Source organism: Rasamsonia byssochlamydoides (assembly GCF_041956645.1).
Source record: "Rasamsonia byssochlamydoides strain NRRL 3658 unplaced genomic scaffold VTN77scaffold_7, whole genome shotgun sequence".
NCBI classification, from domain to species: Eukaryota; Fungi; Ascomycota; class Eurotiomycetes; order Eurotiales; family Trichocomaceae; genus Rasamsonia; species Rasamsonia byssochlamydoides.
Genome location: NW_027192390.1, coordinates 23,051 through 41,055, shown reverse-complemented (window position 1 = coordinate 41,055; position 18,005 = coordinate 23,051). Strand labels below are relative to the sequence as shown.

Genomic DNA, 18,005 nt, shown 5'->3' with positions numbered 1-18,005 from the left:
CCACCCCTGACGGATAAGGATTGATTGATTGATCGCCAATTTGTTTTCTTCGTCCTCTTCTTCCCCTTCTTCTCCACGTTCGATATCGCTCACGTTGCTCGCGCTGCTCGCACGCTCGCCTCTTGCAATGTCTAAAACCCACCACATCGGCATCATCATGAACGGGGTGACTGGCCGCATGGGCACAAACCAGCATCTGATCCGGTCCATCTGCGCGATCCGGGCTGGCGGCGGTGTCAAAGCAGCGGACGGCGATATCATCATGCCGGACCCGATCCTCGTTGGCCGTAACCTGGGCAAGCTGCAGGCACTGGCCCAGGTGCAGGGAATCGACGTCGCGCGCGTGACCACCGATCTGGATGCCGCGTTGGCGGACCCGTATAATATTGTCTACTTCGACGCGCAGATCACGAGCCAGCGTGCAGAAGCTGTCAAGAAGGCAATCGCCGCGGGCAAGCACGTCTACTGCGAGAAACCGACGGCCACTACGGCCGACGACGCCTACGAGCTGTATCAACTCGCTCAGGCGGCAGGCGTCAAGCACGGCGTCGTCCAGGACAAGCTGTTCCTGCCGGGGCTGGTCAAGCTGCGGACGCTGGTCGACAGCGGCTTCTTCGGCGAGGTCCTCTCTGTGCGCGGCGAGTTTGGCTACTGGGTGTTTGACGGCCGGACGGGCGTGGCGCCGCAGCGGCCCAGCTGGAACTACCGCAAGGAGGACGGCGGCGGCATCATCAGCGACATGTTCTGCCATTGGCAGTATGTCATCACCAACTTGTTTGGCGCGATCAAGTCGGTGTCGTGTCTGGGGGCGACACACGTCAAGGAGCGGGTGGATGAGCAGGGCAGGACGTATCGATGTACAGCGGATGACGTTGCCTACGCTGTGTTTGAGCTGGTCAACGGGGTCATTGTTAACTTCAACTCGTCGTGGGCGGTCCGGGTGCGGCGCGACGACCTGCTGACGATACAGGTAGATGGCACCAAGGGCAGCGCGGTGGCCGGGCTGCGCCACTGCCTGGTGCAGCACGAGAGCGCGACACCACGGCCGGTGTGGAATCCGGACGTGGACAGTCCGATCAATCATTACGACTTCTGGACGCGGGTGCCCGACTACCAGGTCTTTGACAATGCGTTCCGCGTGCAGTGGGAGATGTTTCTGCGGCATGTGGTCAAGGACGAGCCGTGGCCGTAAACGCTGCTGGAGGGGGCCAGGGGGTTGCAGCTGGCCGAGAAGGCGATTGAGAGTTGGCAGCAGCGGCGGTGGGTTGATATCCCTGTATTAGAATAGTCTTGCCTGATATATATGGAGTTTTATCCTCGAAGACTATATCGAGTTAATATAACCCTACGGGCGCACATTCTACCATCTACCAATGTAGAGCGAAAGGACTGAAGAAGTCTAATGAAACAAAGCTGGATCGAAACTGCTCTATATTCTTTTTCTATACCTAGGTAGTTTCTTATCTATAATATAACTGCTGCATATCCGCTGACGGCCTACCGACCCAGCACTCCCTGACACCTGTTAGCGGCAGCCTGAAGCAGACAACAGCAGCGGGAAAATGAATGTGTGGTATTCATCCGGATAATAATACCTATATACATAACCTATCACAGCGAGATTTCTGCCCGGGGTGTTACTGTTGAGTCGACCAAGATAGGCCGGTGACAATCAACCATTTCGGAGAGAAAACGACCGAGACAGACAACCATCCACCATATGGGATCATCAATTGTTATTACCAACCAACGAACGGCAGTACTGCGGGCACCGTCCTGAGTATTCGCTATTCTACTAGGTACTGGCTGACTGGGGTTACTCCGCGGGGTTATCTACTGTACTAATTCACTTTGTATAAGCAAGATGCCTGACACTTCGACGCCCGTAAGGAGAGCTACCCCACATACATACACACACATGTACACTACTACTGAGCCAAGAAGGAATAAACAATCGCATAGAGTGACATCCAGGACAGAACAACATGAAACATCGATTGTCTTGTCTGTCGCCTTCGAACTCATACCTACCCAACATCGACTTCACCGATTCTATCATTCTTTCTTCCAGACAGTCAACATCAACATCAACATCACCATGCGTAACGGAAAAAAGTCCGTGCTAGTAATCAACGGCCCCAACCTGAACCTGCTGGGCATCCGCGAGCCACACATCTACGGGCACGAGACCCTAGCGGACGTCGAAGCCAGCGGGCGCAAACAAGGCGAGTTGAATGCGAATGTGGATTTCTTTCAGAGGTGAAGCCCCCTCTACCCACTCGCATCATATTATCCTCTTTCTTGCTGTTCTTTTTTTTTTGTATGGATGAATCCAGCTGATATGTGTGTATGGGTATAGTAACTGGGAAGGCGCCGTCATCGACCGCATCCAACTCACCCGCACCGATGGCACAGACGGCATCGTCCTCAACCCCGGTGGCTGGACGCATACGTCGGTCGCTATCCGCGATGTCCTGCTGGGCGTCGATATCTCTTTCATCGAGCTGCATGTGGCCAATATCCATGCTAGGGAAGAGTGGCGTCATCATTCGTATTTTGCGGATAAAGCGAGGGCTATTATCGTACCTTCCCCTTTCGTGGATGGCCTTGTTGCTAGAATTTCTGACTGACGGATGACTGGATAGGCCGGATTTGGCGTCCAAGGATACCAGTATGCCATCGATCACGTTATTAGGAAGTTTCCGGAGAGGCCTGAGTCGTCGAGTTCATAGGAGAGACTGTGGCTGTTTCTCTTTTTCTTTTCTCCTAAGAGTTTCTTTTACATAAAAAGAAAAAATCCCTCTGTACATACATAGTTAAAGTAAGATCCCTTAGGGATTCTCAACAAGAGCTAGAGAATAGCAGATTAGCTGTAGATTCCGACCTGCTATCAATGTCACCGTTTCTTCGAATTGATTCGTCCATGGAGGTATTGTATGACTGTACATACAGTACGGTACAACGCGTACGACAGATAACGAGCGAGAAACTAAATCTCAGTCAGTCACACATCTAATATTATTGGGAGACTCTGAGTGACCTGAAAAGCTCAAAATGGGTATTCTGACCTGAAGAACGAACTACTGTGTGACCGCGGGGATAGTGGGCCAGATTATCGGCGAGCTCCGATGGCTGAGAGAGCTGCTCTATCGAGGGGACCCTCCGGCCAGCAAGCGAGTTGGAGGTCCAACTGGTCCACAAGAAACATGCTGTAGTGGATTATCAATTGTTCTCGTTCTCATAGTCTGAATATTTAAGCATTGTGGACGTTATTCGAGGAATCGAGTGATTGAAATAAATTGATTGTGGACCAGAAAAGGCCCCGCGGGGAAGCACGCGACTGATAAGATAACGCGCTGTCCCTCCTCAGTCACCCCTCTTGTATCCCCTCTTCTCCTTCATTATTTCTTCTTTCCTTTTTTAATAGTCTGACAGCAAGAAAAAGAAAAAGAAAAGTGATTACTGACCAGATCGGTCAATTGAACCCGTTTAGCCATCAGTTCCGTCCCTTGATTCCTGCTTCACGAGAATGACCTCCTCGGCCACCCTGATCCCCTCAGATCAGATCGACGAGGTATTCTCCCGCACCACCAACCTCGCCTCGTCCGCCCTCAACAGCGTCGTCCTCGCCTGCTCCGATGACTACTTCGCCAGCGCGTCGAACCTGCTCACTCCAACCCCGCCCATCCACCGGCCCGGCGTGTTCGTGCACACCGGCGCCTGGTACGACGGGTGGGAGACGCGGCGGCACAACCCGGAGCCATACGACTGGGTCGTGATCAAGCTGGGCGTGGCCAGCGGTGCTATCGAGGGCGTCGAGGTTGACACCGCGTATTTCGTGGGCAACTATGGCGAGAAGGCGGAGTTGCAGGGCACGTATGCCCCAGCGGGCAGCGGGATCAGCGACGACGAGATCGCGAAACCGGACTACAAGGGCTGGACCACCATCCTGCCTGCGCAGCCCTGTGGCCCCTCACAGCGTCGTGCCTGGAAGCTGAACGACTACGACCCGGCTAATCCAACCCCTTACACGCACGTCCGCCTGCTGATGTACCCCGACGGAGGGTTCGCGCGCCTGCGCCTCTACGGCCACGCCATCCCTCCGCCGTTACCTGCGTCGGTGCAGACGGCAGCAGCAGCAGACCGGACCGCGCTGCCGGTCGAAGAGCTCTCGTCCGCGTTGCTGGGCGGGCTGGCGCTCGCAGCGTCAGACCAGCACTACACGCCATGCTCGAACCTGCTGCTGCCAGGTCGGGGCAAGGACATGGGCGACGGGTGGGAGACCGCCCGCTCGCGCGCACCAGGCCATGTCGACTGGGCCATTATCCAACTGGGATTGCCGGGTTCGGTGAGCAAGGTGGTGGTCGACACGAAGGATTTCCGGGGCAACTTCCCGCGCGCAATCCGCGTGCATGGACTCGTCGAGGGTCAGGTTGTTGACGGACAGGAACCAGGCCATGACCACCCTGGATGGGTGGAGCTGGTCAAGGGGGACAAGCCCACGAAAGCTGACACGGAACATGTCTTCGAGGGGGCTGATCTGGCGGCTGGGGGTGAAGATACCCGTGTCTTCACGCATGTCAAGTTGACCCTCGTGCCGGACGGAGGAGTCAAGCGGTTTCGCGTGTTTGGGAGGAGGGCAGTTCGGGGTTGATCTGTACCTGATGTCTATATCTGTATATACCGAGTGCACTGTCTGAGACGTACGTCAGATCAATCAACTTGACGTATGAGATGGAGCAAATTGAAGAGATTAAAAGAGGGATTACGACAAAAGGTACTCTTCTACTCATTTCGGTTACCAACGATCCCAGACAAGAGTATAAAATGCTATAGGTATGTATGTACATACATCGCAGTACACATAGAGAAGATCACTTACAGATCAGAAGAAGACCAACAAACCCGATTACCCTCTCTTTATACCTAGTCTATATAGATCAAGTAAACAAAGCCCAGAATAGAAGAAAACAGAATACGAAAAACCTAACCTCATGGGATATCCAGGAAATAAAAAAGAGAAAACAGCAGCCGCCGACACATACGCCAAACCCAACAAACAACAAACCCACAAGTCATTCATGATTCCAAAGGCCAACGGGTGTCGATTTTTCTCATCCACTATCGTGTCCAGCAGATAGATCATCTGAAAAAGCTGCAATTAATAAATATGTAAATAATAAATAAGAGATGAACTATGTCAGAGAAGTGTTAGGGTTGAAAGGCGGCAAATGAAAACCATAGTCGTAGAACAGAAGCAGATCCGTTATGACGAACTCGGCGTATCGGTCTTGTCAAGCGCCGGCCGGTCTTCTGTAGGCGTCGCATCCACCTCGCCATTTGCAGACACGGGCGACCGTGCATCGCTGCGATCTGGGAGTTGTGGAGACGGCTCCAGCTGCGGTGGCAACGGTTCGTCAAGCGCACTGACGTGGCTGGTCGTAGACGACGACGTATAGCTGCTGGGCGTGCCCACCCCATCACTCATGGCGTCGCTACTACTCGGCGGAAGGGGTCGCCGGCGCAATTTCGGCTGCGGTGCTGGAGCCAAGTACTGATCAAGCATCTCACTCAGCACCCCCGACCGCACCGGTTTCGCAAGATAGTTGTTCATGCCCGCGTCGAGGCACTTCTCGCGATCTCCCTCGATGGCGCTCGCCGTCATGGCAATCACCAACGCCTCGTTGACATTCGGGTCTTCGTCTCTCCGGATCTCGCGCGTGGCATTATACCCATCCAGCACCGGCATCTGCACGTCCATCAAAACAACGTGGAACGGCCTGCCTTCTTTCGAACGCTGGCGGAGCGCTTCCACAGCTTGCTGTCCGTCACTGAAAGCCTCGCTTTGCAAACCCAGCCCCCGCACGAACTGAACCGCAATCTTCTGATTGATCGGATTGTCCTCCGCGATGCAGACTCGAATCTGATCCCGAGGAATCGTGGTGAGGTCTCGGGCCACGGGCTTGGGTGGGCCCCGAACCTCAACCTGGTTGAAATTATGTGACCACGGTGCCTTCACGATCGCCTCCTTCGGAGCCTTGTTGAAGACCAGCTGGAATGTCACGGTCGTACCGACGCCAGGGGTCGAATCCAGCCAGATTAACCCCCCAAGGACATCCTCGATGATCGCCTTGCAGATACTCAACCCAAGTCCGCTGCCGCCGTAGGACCGCGCCGTGGAACTGTCCGCCTGGGAGAAGGGTCGGAAGAGCCGGGATTTATGCTCCTCCGGGATTCCAATTCCAGTATCTTCCACCGAACATTCCAGGCGTACTCGACCTTTGCCCTCACGAGACACCTTGGCCCTCACCGTGACGGATCCCTTGGGCGTGAATTTGTAACTGTTGCTGAGAAGATTCATGAAGATCTGATGGAGACGGACAGGATCTCCCATGACGACCAAATCCGATGGAACCTTGTCCAGATCCTCGATCGTCTCCAAGCCCCGGTCGCGGTGGGTGTATCGAAGCGCACGAACAACTTCACTGATTGTCTCCTTCAGGTTCAAAGGCACCGTCGTGATCTTCATCTTGCCCGCCTCGAGTTTCGAAAAGTCCAAGATGTCGTTGATAAGGGTGAGCAGCGTGTCGGCACAGACCCGGATGGATTCGACATAGCCATCCTGCTCCTTGTCCAGCTTCGTTCCTTTGAGCAATTCAGAAAGTCCAATGACGCCATTCATGGGCGTACGCAGGTCGTGCGACACGTTAGCGAGGAAGATCGATTTGGCCTTGGCCGCATCATCCTTGAGCTTGACATTGCGATTCGCTTCGGCTTCCGCGACCTTGGCTTTCTGTTCCGCCTCGCGAGCTTGAGCCAGGGCGCGTTTTTGTGTTTCAACCATGGCAGCATTCGTGGCACTATACCGTCAGTAATCACCTGTGTATATATTAAACCGCGACAGAACTCACCTGACTTTGCGAGCTTTGCGAAACAGAAACGCATTGGAGAGAGAAATGCCGGCCTGGTTGCAGAGCAGACGGAGTACGACAACATTACGCTGCGTGAACGAATTGGGCTTTCCTTCGATATGGATGACTCCGAGCAGATTATCAGCTTGGACGATTGGCAGCGTTATGACCGATCGGCCAAGCGGATACCGTGCTTGGTATGCATCACTGACAATCGAGAAACGATCGTCTTCAAGCACATTGTGAACGAGCACCTCTTCCCGAGTCCGAAGAGTGTAATGAGAGATCTGCTGAGCGATCTTATCCTCCATTTCCGAGAAGGGAAGACCATCGAGGAACGCTGTCTGTCCGTTCTCCAGATCTCCTGCCGCGGCAATCGCGTAGCCCAGATCTTCAAATTCGGTGGCAATCACTGCGAAATCTGATCCATTGCACGACTCCAGAATGATCTCAATCATCTTCGTCAGGAGTTTATCGATTTGCAGCTCTGAGGACATCACCTGACTGAATTCGAGAATGCTGGACAGGTCGATGATATCTATGTGCCAATCAGCGAGTATCGCACCGACGACCGACAAAACCACTTACCTAGTCCGACACTGGAGATATCTAGAGATCCTTCACCTGCAGAGGGCTCATGGTGTTCTAACCAGTGTTTCTTCCTGTCATCTTCCATGGGCGGTGGGACCACGGCAGGCTCTGGTGGTGCTGAGTTGCGAGTGATGCTAGCAAGAGAATCCACAGTTTGACAACCAACATCAACACATCGGGGAGTCGTTGCCGTTTTCAGTAGCCACTCGTGTTTTTCAGAGAGCTGTGCTGCCTTCCCAGTGGCGCTGAGGCCGGTCCATGCAGCGATAGCTTCCTTAATCATGGCACGCGCGGGTCTTTTGGCTCCTCGTCGAACAAGGAAATCACCTGTCGCATTGCATTAGACGCCGAAAGCGGATAATCTCGAACAATTAATGAATGGAAAACAGAAAAAAAAACTACTCACCATGAAGTTCAAGAGCAAGAGCTTCCTCCAAGGGCAACCCGTGAATTTCGCAATGGTCGATTGCGGCCTGACACAGTTTAGCTCTATCCTGTCTTTGTTGCTCGTCTCTGACTTACTTCGTAGGCAAGTACAGCTGAACTGAGGTCCCCTCTGACCTCACACAGTAATGCCTCCAAGAGTAAGGACCACATGCCGTAGTTCGCGTCACAGGCACTTCTGGCAAAATCGATCTCGGCCTTGTACTTCAACACGTCCTCAAGGCGCGAATCCAGGTTGCTGCGACCGGGGTTATCGAAGTGCTGGGTGAGGATGGATAGCGACAGGTAGAAGTAGATCAAATAAGATATTCGCATCGACCATAGCCTGTCCACGGATTCCATCATCTGTGAACCCACTTCGATGGCTTTCTCGTAGTGTCCGTATACGTAAAGGGGGATCATTGCAAGGCCCCAATAGATGTCTCGGGGCCGATCTGCGCGTGTCGCATGAAGATCTATATGTTCCATGAACTCATGAGTCTTGTGATACTCATCAGACATGACATAAGCAGGCACCTGCCAGGAGGTTTTGCCTTGCAGAGCTCGCGCGACTTGCTTTACAGCGACAAGAACAACTCCTCCGCGTGTGTCGTGCACCCAATCGTCGAGTTCCTCGGGCGTTTCGGTACAGAAAGTTTCCAGCTCCGACATGTCCTGGCCCAGATATAATCGAGCAGTAGCCATCGAGGCGAAACTCAGGAGCATTATATGGGGATCGCCGCTTGCAAAAGAAGCTTCCACAGCATTCTCCAGGGTCGGAAGAGACATTCGGAGCGGAACCCGCAGATGCTCAACCATCGAGGTTTGGATCGTGAGACCTGCGCCTCGTGTCCACAAGTCCGCATACCGGTCGTACAGCAAAAACGAAAGGTCGCTCATTCTGGCGCCCAACTCGGGGTCCTTGTAACGACTGTATGCGACCATGGCCAAATGGGTACAGCCGAGCCCGATCTGCGTGAAGCGGCCGCTGAAGAGATGAAGCTTGATCATCTCGATCGTCATGTGCAGGAAAGTCAGGTCGTCACCCCAGAAGGCTACTGCCATTGCCTCGGCCAGAACATTTCCGATTGACACCACATTCTCGTCCTCGCTTATCGGCTTTTGTATCTCGCTCTCAAAATTGATGCTCTTTAGATGGTGTCTGAGTTGATCGAACTCTTCGTCACATTGCTCATATGAAGTGGGTTGGCGGAAGTGCACCCCGAGTTCCTCCAAGCTCGTGAGCAGGGAATCCATCGCGCGATTATGATCGCCAGCTTGAGCGTGGATCTTGCTCTTAAGAATCCAAGCCCTCGCTTTCCCTGCAGCAGTCTTGGCGTGCTGAAAGAGCTCGGAGAGTAGGTTGAAGGCTTCTTCGCTCTGACCCTGATACCACAGCATCTCCGCCGTTGATATGTGGAGCTGCCGGGTTTCCTCATAGTCTACATCCGGAAGATTATCGTTCCAGCAATCTGTTTGGAGAAGGTCGAGGCAATTGCGGAAATACCAGAGGGCTGTCGGGCGTGCTCCCGACCGTACCGCCATCTGCGCCGCATCACGTAACACTTTTCTATAGGAGGATCTGTCCTTAACTCGAGCCTTAATGAGACGCGATGCTTGGGAAATGTGGCGCGCCTTCGAGTAGAGAACTTTATCATCGGGACAATACTTCATCATTGTTTGTGCAATGATGAAATGCATCTTCTCGACATTATGACATTCTCTCATAGACGACACAGCGTGAACGTATCGATCATGCGCGAACCTATACGCTACGTGTCAATATACCATTTTTCCCCCTTCCTGCTGAAACAAGGAGTAACTAACCGGAACTCGTCGTCGGTCTCCCCCGGTAAAATAATGTACGACTGAACCAGGGACTGGAGGCCAGCGACTATATCGGCTTCCGAGCGCAGGGGTTCTGTTGGCATTACGCAGAAGTTCTCACCACCGCCGTCGTCCTCAGTAGAGAACCAGAATTCCCCGGTAAGGAGTCTCTGAATCAAGGAAAAGGAGAAGGGGCTTCCCAGGAAAGACGCCCAAATCAAGATCGAGCGTGCTTCAGACGGAACCTCCTGTAAGCGTTTGGCAATGAAATCTGTCCCTAAGCCCTCCCCGTAAGCGGGGGACACAAACTCGGTAAAGATACGGTCGAGGTCAAATTCCCAAGTCGAATGTCTCCAAGAGTACCATATACAGTTCTTGCGATAACATGTCTCCAGCATCATTCGAACATAGAACGGGTTGCCACGACTCTTTTCCTGAATGACGGCGGTGAGAGGCGTTAGTGACGGGCCAGGGGGCTGATGCATCGTAGCCGCTACATAATTGGTGATTTCCTCGTCCGTCAGCGGTTGCAGCTCGATCTTGGTTATACTGGGAGTCTCCGCTTCGAAAAGGGACCGAATCTCTGCCGACTCGATCTCCGCTTTTCGCGCGGTCAGGATCAGCAAGCACGGAATTTTGGCCTTCAAGATATTGATAATGAGGTCCGAAGTCTCGTCATCCACGTACTGAAGATCGTCCAAACAGACACAGATCAGCTTATGAGTACAGAGGTTTCTCAGAATTTCGAGGTAGGTTTCCATCAGGCGCATATTTTTATTAGAGGTGCCTGATACGAAGACTTCCACCGGACTCTGGCCGTGCCCCAGATTGGGACGTTTTGCGGTCTCGGCCTTCGGCCCTTCTCTCAGAAGATGCTGAGCCACCGACAATTTTGGCGACAGGGACTTATCTGTGTAGCCCGAAGAGATGAGCTGCTCGGGAAGTTCCAGGATCTCATGAAGAGTCGGCCATAACGGACGTAAGAACGCCCGGACACTATTGTGGTAGTCCGAAGTTACGTCGCGCTCAGAGAAGATCTGGCGAAGAAGGTTGGCTAGGATTTTGGCAAACGCTTCAAAGGGAATCCTTCGTGCCCGATCCAGCCGGGCAACTCCAACATAGCCCAGTTTCCGAATCGCGGGCTGCACGCGCTGGATCAGGTCTGATTTACCGATTCCAGCGGCGCCCGAGACAGTGATAACTTCGCAGCGACCGCTGCGACGGAGTTTGGGTGTCTTATGTCTAGTTAGAGAATTCAGCGGCTCCATGGGGCTCTGGGTGCTGGCACTCGTCGAGAGATGGCTTTCCCGATCAGCCGTATCCCCCCGGGAATCGTTTTTTGTTTTGGTTGGGAACGAGGTCGGGGGCGGACCACCGGCTCTCTGGGTGGAAATTGAGGATTCAGTGCTGTGGGTGGACTCGTGGGTCGAAACATGGCCGGGCAAATAAGGCCCAACATTGGAATTGCTTCTTGAATTGGTGAAGTTGAAGGATCCTGAATCGCTGGAGCCTTCGCCGATCTCGAAGCTATCCACCCGTCCCTCGGACATGGATGAAGCTGAGCCCAGGTAAAATGGGTTGGAACTTGCCTGAGCGGCTGCTTTGGCATATGCTACCTGCTGGCGTCGATGAACCTTCTCCACCACACTGATGATTTTCTCATATTCCTCCTTCCTCCCGTACATCTGGGAAGGAAGGGTAAAGAAGGAGGATACGTCGCGCTTTGCGACCTCGAACTCCTTCAGCGCCTGGATGTCTCCATCACCTAGGAGTTTCGCAATCTGCTCCAGATCCCTTTTTACGGATGTAATGGTGTGGTACCGCTCGCTCACTTCCTTTTGGGTCATTTTCTGGATCACTTTAGACACGGCATCTGGTATGTCGATTCGTTTCGCGGACACCGGCGGCAACTTCTTTCCCAAAACATTCTGGACCACTTCGACGGGGCTGTTGCCTGTGAAGGCCGGTTTTCCCACAAGCATTATCCAAAAGAGGACGCCCAGCGCATAGATGTCCGTCCGACTGTCCGGCTCGGTGGGCATCCTCCCCGTCTGTTCGGGGGCGATAAATTGCAACTTCGTTTTCACCCCTAACTCACGCGACAACGCCGCCCAACCTTCACCTAGTGCATTGTCAAACGCCCTCGCACCGTTTCCTGTGTTGATCAGTTTGACAGCCCCGGTGGCACGATTGAAATGGAAGGCATCGCCTCTGATTTCGCCGTGGATGGTCTTCAGGCCATAATGCAGTAGTTCGAGACAGTCGCAGGCGCCGATGGCAAAGTCCAGGAAAAGGGGAAGGGAGACCTGCTCCCCGGGCGTGGAGCCAGTGCTGTTGTCACCTTTGGGGCCAAACCCAAACCAGGCGGGACCAAAGGCGACCAACTCCTTGAGGTAATTCGGGCCAGGCGACTCGAATATAGACACCAGGATTGGCCCTGGATCGTCCGGTTCTGGTGACAGTCGTATGAGGTCGATGGGACGAACGGTGTGAACGCAGTCGGGGTCGGATATCTGGACTATGGATCGCATCGTGTGGAATTCCCGTTCCAGTCTCACGACATGGGTCGAAACCCGGGCGACGACGGGAACCCATGACGGTTCATGGTCGAGACGGGAGGAGAGATCGCTGCTGGATTCGCTGAGACTACTCCGCCAGTGGTGTCGAAACGGCGGCCTGGATTCGATGCGGGGGGATTCGCGGGTCGCGCTGGAGGGTCCGGAGGAGGTGGCAGCGGGCGTCGAGACATCTGAGTCGAATGACTGCCGAATCCCAAAGACATGCCAATTATCGTAGGTGGAGTGAAATGGTTCGATTGTCTGGTCCCAGGTGTAACCCGGAAGGAGCGCCAGCCGCTCGAAGAGTCGTGCAGGCGGCAGCGGTAGGTCCTCCCCCAGGACGTGATGGTCCTCCATATCAGAGCGACGAGGAGGAATCGGAATCAATGGTTCAACACATGGCCAACCAGAGCTGTGTCGCAGCAACAGGAAGGAGGGGAGAGCGTGATATTAATGCGGACGGTGCGGGAGCTGATGAATGCTAATATCGGAGATTTTGAAATTGCCCAGATCGGGCCTTGCGGCGCCGAACCGTCGAAGTGCAGCGTCTGGCCGCGGTACCTGGGGAGGGAATGGGGAAAGAGGCGCGTCGCCAGAGATGCAGACCGTGTCGCTCCCTAAGATTTGGGATGTAGGAGGAAGATGGAAAGTAAATCAGGATGGAATCGCAGTTTTAATGTGAAGGAAGCTCGAGCAGGAATGTTTGGCTTGGACGCATCTGGGGGGCAGAAAAGCTGCGCGGTCTGGGCTCGGCTGAGCATTGACGGGAACGGCCATTTAGGGCGTTTTAGGCAGGCGGACAGCAGACCCGCACGAGGCATGATCGATGGCCGTTAGATAGATAATCGATGGTCGACTAACAGACGAGTAGTTCGTGCTAAAGGACTGCAAGGCAATTTATTATACTTCGTACCTGACTAGACTTGTGAACGCTCTCTTACTATCCAATAGACGAGGAGTGGGAACTAGGTAATCCTTAAAAGACTTTTGAACCATCCATTGGATGTATATGTTCTACACAGTACTTCTGTACAGTACTACACAGGACCACTAATCTATATGCAGAGGACATAAGATGTCATAGATCTGGGGGATAGACGGCTCTCAAGGCTGTTGATTAATCTCCTGCCTTGTTCATTTTGTCTCTATTACCTGTCCCTTTTCTTTTATTTATTGCCATCATTCTATGGGAGGATCGATTCCTGGTTTCATTCAAGACGCTGCTCGTTACACAAGAGAAGCAACATGAAGTCGTGTTCCTACCCAATTGGAAGGGGCGGGGGTTTGCGGGGTTTTGCGATCTTTAGAATCAACCGCCTGGAACACCTCTATCGACGTTGTCTGAGGTTGTGATACTGTCATAACCGTGTTTTCCTTGAGGCTGGCAGACACATTTTTACAGTAGAAAGGTCAGGCCTCGACACTACCTTCCTACGGAGGTTATCGGCAAGCGAGGCGCGCTCAGGTCACATGTTTCGCCTTGGTCCTGCCTATAGTCACAGGAGAGGAAGAGCCTGGCCATGCTCCTCCGAAACGTCAGGTATCACGACACGAGTTGGACACGCGACGCGAGAATCATACCCTTGCCTTGGTATTATTGACTCTGATTCGAGTCATGATACGGGACCGTGATGATTTGGAGAGGCCCTGACTGAAGCAAACGCCTCGTCAATTCGAATCCGCTATTGCCATAGTGCCCGGTCAGGAATAAGTGATGAGAATTGGCAGTCTGGTGCATCTTCCAATTCCCGATCGGGGCAGCAATATCAAGACAATGGGATCGGCGCTGATGTTATTCTTGGAAGGAGAGCACGAGATGATCGTTTATGTCTACCTTTCCACGTACTCTCCCACGGGCCCATGACGATCCGGCCGTGGTCACGGGTTTCCAGTCCTACGTATGGTTCATGGTGCTCAAGCCACAATACTCCGTACTCCATCAAGGGGCTATAAAGACACAGGAAGAGCAGCGCGCATCTATCGTTGATACTATATACAGTGTGCATGACTGCGTATTGGAACCTCTTTACGGAAAAATGAGACTCGGAAATGCCAAGAACACGCAGGGTTATTGAGAATTTCTACCGAGGTAGGTATCTGAATATGGGAATTAGTAAGTGGTTATACAATAATGCCTAATAGTCTTGACTGGCACCACAAAGCTTGTTCGATGAGTGAAGCTTCCCGGAATGCGACTTGCGACTATTCACAATGGGAATAGCGAACGATCCCGTGCTCTCTCCTGACGTATGTACCTTATTTTAGATCTAGGACCCCCTGTCTTTCCCCAAATCCAACCCTTGGAGGCGACCCGAGCCAGATAGGAGAAACGGTGGGTCAGGCGAGTGTCAGTTATTACCATGGAATCTCCTTCGTACCCAACAAAGGCCAATGTGGCGAGCGTTCTGCCACTGAAGTAGGTACCTACAGAGCATGCGATACTATACTGCATGGCAGATGGGAGGAAATTGGCGGCAGGGAGGGAATCTCGATTGCTGCTGGGTTAGAAGGATGTCGTTACCAAGAATACCTCCTGCAGGGCGTATGTAGTCTAGCCTACAACCTACCTAGGCAGGTAGGTCACAGCGGTATCCGGCGCTCTGGAGTCGGCGAGCGCCACGCCCCCGGCCGGCGTGCAGCGGGTCCAGCGTCCAGCGGCACAGACGCCAATACGTCGGTTGCGGCCTGCAGCGGTAGACGGTGAGGGCAGTTTAGAGAGCTCTCTAAACGCGCCAATGGCGGAAGGCCTCCCCCGATTAAAAGTGCCTCCATAGTGCGCGCCAAAGTCTGACCATCCCAGTTGGCATCACCACTTCTTCTCTCGTTCCATGACAGCCTGGTCCACCCCGGAGCCATCCTAATTGATGCTTGGTGCCGGCGCATCACGCGCCTGGCCCCAGTCCGCATTGAGTGGTGAAAAGGCCATCCCTTTTGGGGCCCAGAGTCAGCACTGAAAAAGCATGCTACACGTGTGATGGGAACTTTGGGGTGGTTGATTATTACTGGACTGCTCAGCGGCCGGTGGGGAGACAGAAAGACCGAGAAAACTCCTTTGGGCGGGGCAGTTTGGGGGAACCATAGCCGCCAACAACACAACAGCCAAGTACAACAATCCCTTGGGAGGCATGTAGCACAAAACCGTCGAGTCAGGATCCTGGAGAGACGCCAGTATTGTGAGGATTGCGACCTTCATGCAATGTGCAAAACAAGGCTAAAGGGTAGTACAGTAGGGATGGAGGTACTGTACGCACAGTACCCAGCACTACTCCTGTAGGAGTCCAGGACTCTGTAGCAACTGCCTGCCTAATCGTAAGGGACTTGGCATCCCACTCTGAGCAGGGAGAACTCCGGTCGGCTAGCGTGCTATTTATTATTTACCTAATTATTTATTAGCCACCCAACTCAATCGGCAGGCCCGCTCCCCGGGCTGGCTACGTCATAGCCAAAACCGCCCAGGGCCTCGTTTCCTGTCAGCTTTCGCCCAGAGTCACCACTCCCGTGGCCCCGGCAGATCCTGCCGCCGCGCCTCTAGACGAAACGCCCTCATCTCGCCATCGCCAGTGCCATCACCACCGCGATCGCGCCTGGATCTGGTCTTTTTGACGCTACCAGACCGTCCGCTGAGCCTCACCGCATCACTGAGCGTGTATGGATCAATCACCTGCCCTCCTCCCCCTCTAGTCGTCGATCCCGATCGAGCGATGCGTGCCATATTCCTCTTCTCCCAGCGTGGATTCAGGGGCCTGAGATAATTTGTCGCCTGGTGTAGGAGGGGGAGAAAGCCCAGGGGCCCGTGGATTGTCGATAACGTGCGAAGGTGTCGGTCCCGTTCGTCGCCAACCATGGCTCCTTCCTCCTCGGCCGTTGCCCAGTCGCAGACTCCTCATCCCTCCGGGCTGGACCTGAATCCTGCGACACATCCCCCCAGTGAATTTTCTCTCGTTATTCCCGAACTGAACCCAGAATCCAATGGTGTCCAATCCCAGGTCCCTGGGATCGAAGCCGAACTACCTCAAACTCCTCAAGACATGGAGACCGCAATAAAGTTTGCACCAAACTCGGAAACCAGTGCGCGAACCTTGGACGAATTGCGGAGGCGAATGGAGGAGAGGCTCCTGTATCAACAGGCGCAACAACGACGCAGACAGTCAACCACCGCAATCCACTCGCAGCATGCCGAGGTCACGTCGCCAGGAGGCATGGCACCGAGAAAGACCGTCCGCTCAACACCCTCCTCTCCTTTGACGGGGTCTGAAGCGTTCCGGTCTGCTATCTCTACTACCGACTCCAACGGCTCTTGCGACACCGTCACAGCGACTAGCTTCGTCAGGACACCCGATCAGCATGTCCCACAGACGCCATCCTATCCATTTCCAATAATACCTCGAAGTCCCGGGAAGACGGTCGATTCTCTATCGTCGCCAGACGCCTCTAACGTGAAATCTACAGCTGCTGACAAGGTTAAGATCCGGGCATCTAAGGCCCCCGGAACGATTGATATGCACTCACGTGCGTCGGGGATTCAATCTGTACCTCAGAGTGTCTGTCTGCCTCCCGGTGCATCCCCCATCGCGGATGACCCGCTGTATCCCAGTCCTAACTTGTACGATGTGATCTTGAAATTGAATTCCGATCCGGGCCTGGATGCCTGGTGGGCCAATGTGGTTGAAATCCTACAAACACATTACGGCGCAGAACGAGCATCGTTGGCCGTTCCCGGGGATTCGACAGACCTGGAGAACGTACCGTGGGGACAGAAGGCGACTTTCAACCCGGATCAAACCGATGAACGTGCCAATGTCACCTCGTCGACCGCATTCAAAGAAGACATATCACAAGATGACTTGGCTGTTCCGAAGGAGGAGACAGGTGGTGCGTCAAGAGGCAAGGGCACGAAACTTTCATCCTCCTCCAAACGACCGTCGCTGTTGTCCCGTCATTCCTTTGCAGGCTTGGGAAAAGACAAGAAAATCCCCGGGCTACGCGAATTCGAAAGACCCCCCCATCACGCACGCGAAAAGAGTTTATCGGAGGTGAATAACAGAATTCCCTCTGATGAGAAACCGGTCGGTAGTAGCTTTGAGTCTCCATCGGCTGGTGATGCTTTCCAGGGCCAGGAATACGACAGCCTTGGGACGTCAGCCCTACCCCGGCCAGGTTCCGGTCTCCGCAACTCTCCGCTGGCAGTCTTTACCATTCCCAGACCGCTGGAAACTGAAGCGGACCCCCTAATAAAGCGTACTGGCATCGTCAAGCTTTTCGGGCGTACCAAGCCTGTGGTGCTCACAAGAGAATATGCATATGATCCTGCAACGTCGTCTTCTCGACTGTCAGACGTCACCGCCGTCCAGACGCCAGACGACAAAGTGCAGACAACCCCAGCCACAGAACCGCCGAGAACCGCCGCTGAAAATCCCAACCAGGAGGGACTGAAAACGTCCATCCCGCCGACCCGTCCCGCTCGATCGAAATCGACCTCGACTCCCAGTGCCCAGATTTCTTTCCTGACTAAGAGAGATGTGCCTCCTCATCCTTCCGCTCCTCTCGAGCTTTACGAAGAGTACGAACAAACGCCTCCGTCGCCCTGGTCGCAGTCACCTGCTCCATCACCCGCCCCTCGCACACATCCTGAGCAGAACCCGTTCTTCACCAGCCACGCTGTGGATGAACAAGCGTTTGCGAAGGATCCGCCGCC

General features: G+C 53.9%; 3 protein-coding genes across 3 annotated transcripts; 2 read left to right on the top strand and 1 right to left on the bottom strand.

The window, feature by feature from the left end:
- Nucleotides 1-127: 127 nt before the first annotated feature.
- Nucleotides 128-1,192, top strand: VTN77DRAFT_8137 (uncharacterized protein; the record flags this gene model as incomplete). The annotated part of the gene is made up of 1 exon (XM_069424602.1): nt 128-1,192. One exon carries the CDS (start codon nt 128-130, stop codon nt 1,190-1,192), a length of 1,065 nt encoding a protein of 354 aa, XP_069280899.1.
- A 2,337-nt stretch (nt 1,193-3,529) lies between these two features.
- On the top strand, nt 3,530-4,654 carry VTN77DRAFT_8136 (uncharacterized protein; the record flags this gene model as incomplete). The annotated part of the gene is made up of 1 exon (XM_069424601.1): nt 3,530-4,654. One exon carries the CDS (start codon nt 3,530-3,532, stop codon nt 4,652-4,654), a length of 1,125 nt encoding a protein of 374 aa, XP_069280898.1.
- Nucleotides 4,655-5,266: 612 nt separating this feature from the next.
- VTN77DRAFT_8135 (uncharacterized protein) lies at nt 5,267-12,667 on the bottom strand (the record flags this gene model as incomplete). The annotated part of the gene is made up of 6 exons (XM_069424600.1): nt 5,267-6,860; nt 6,912-7,449; nt 7,500-7,829; nt 7,909-7,975; nt 8,025-9,690; nt 9,753-12,667. 6 exons carry the CDS (start codon nt 12,665-12,667, stop codon nt 5,267-5,269), a joined length of 7,110 nt encoding a protein of 2,369 aa, XP_069280897.1.
- Nucleotides 12,668-18,005: the final 5,338 nt, after the last annotated feature.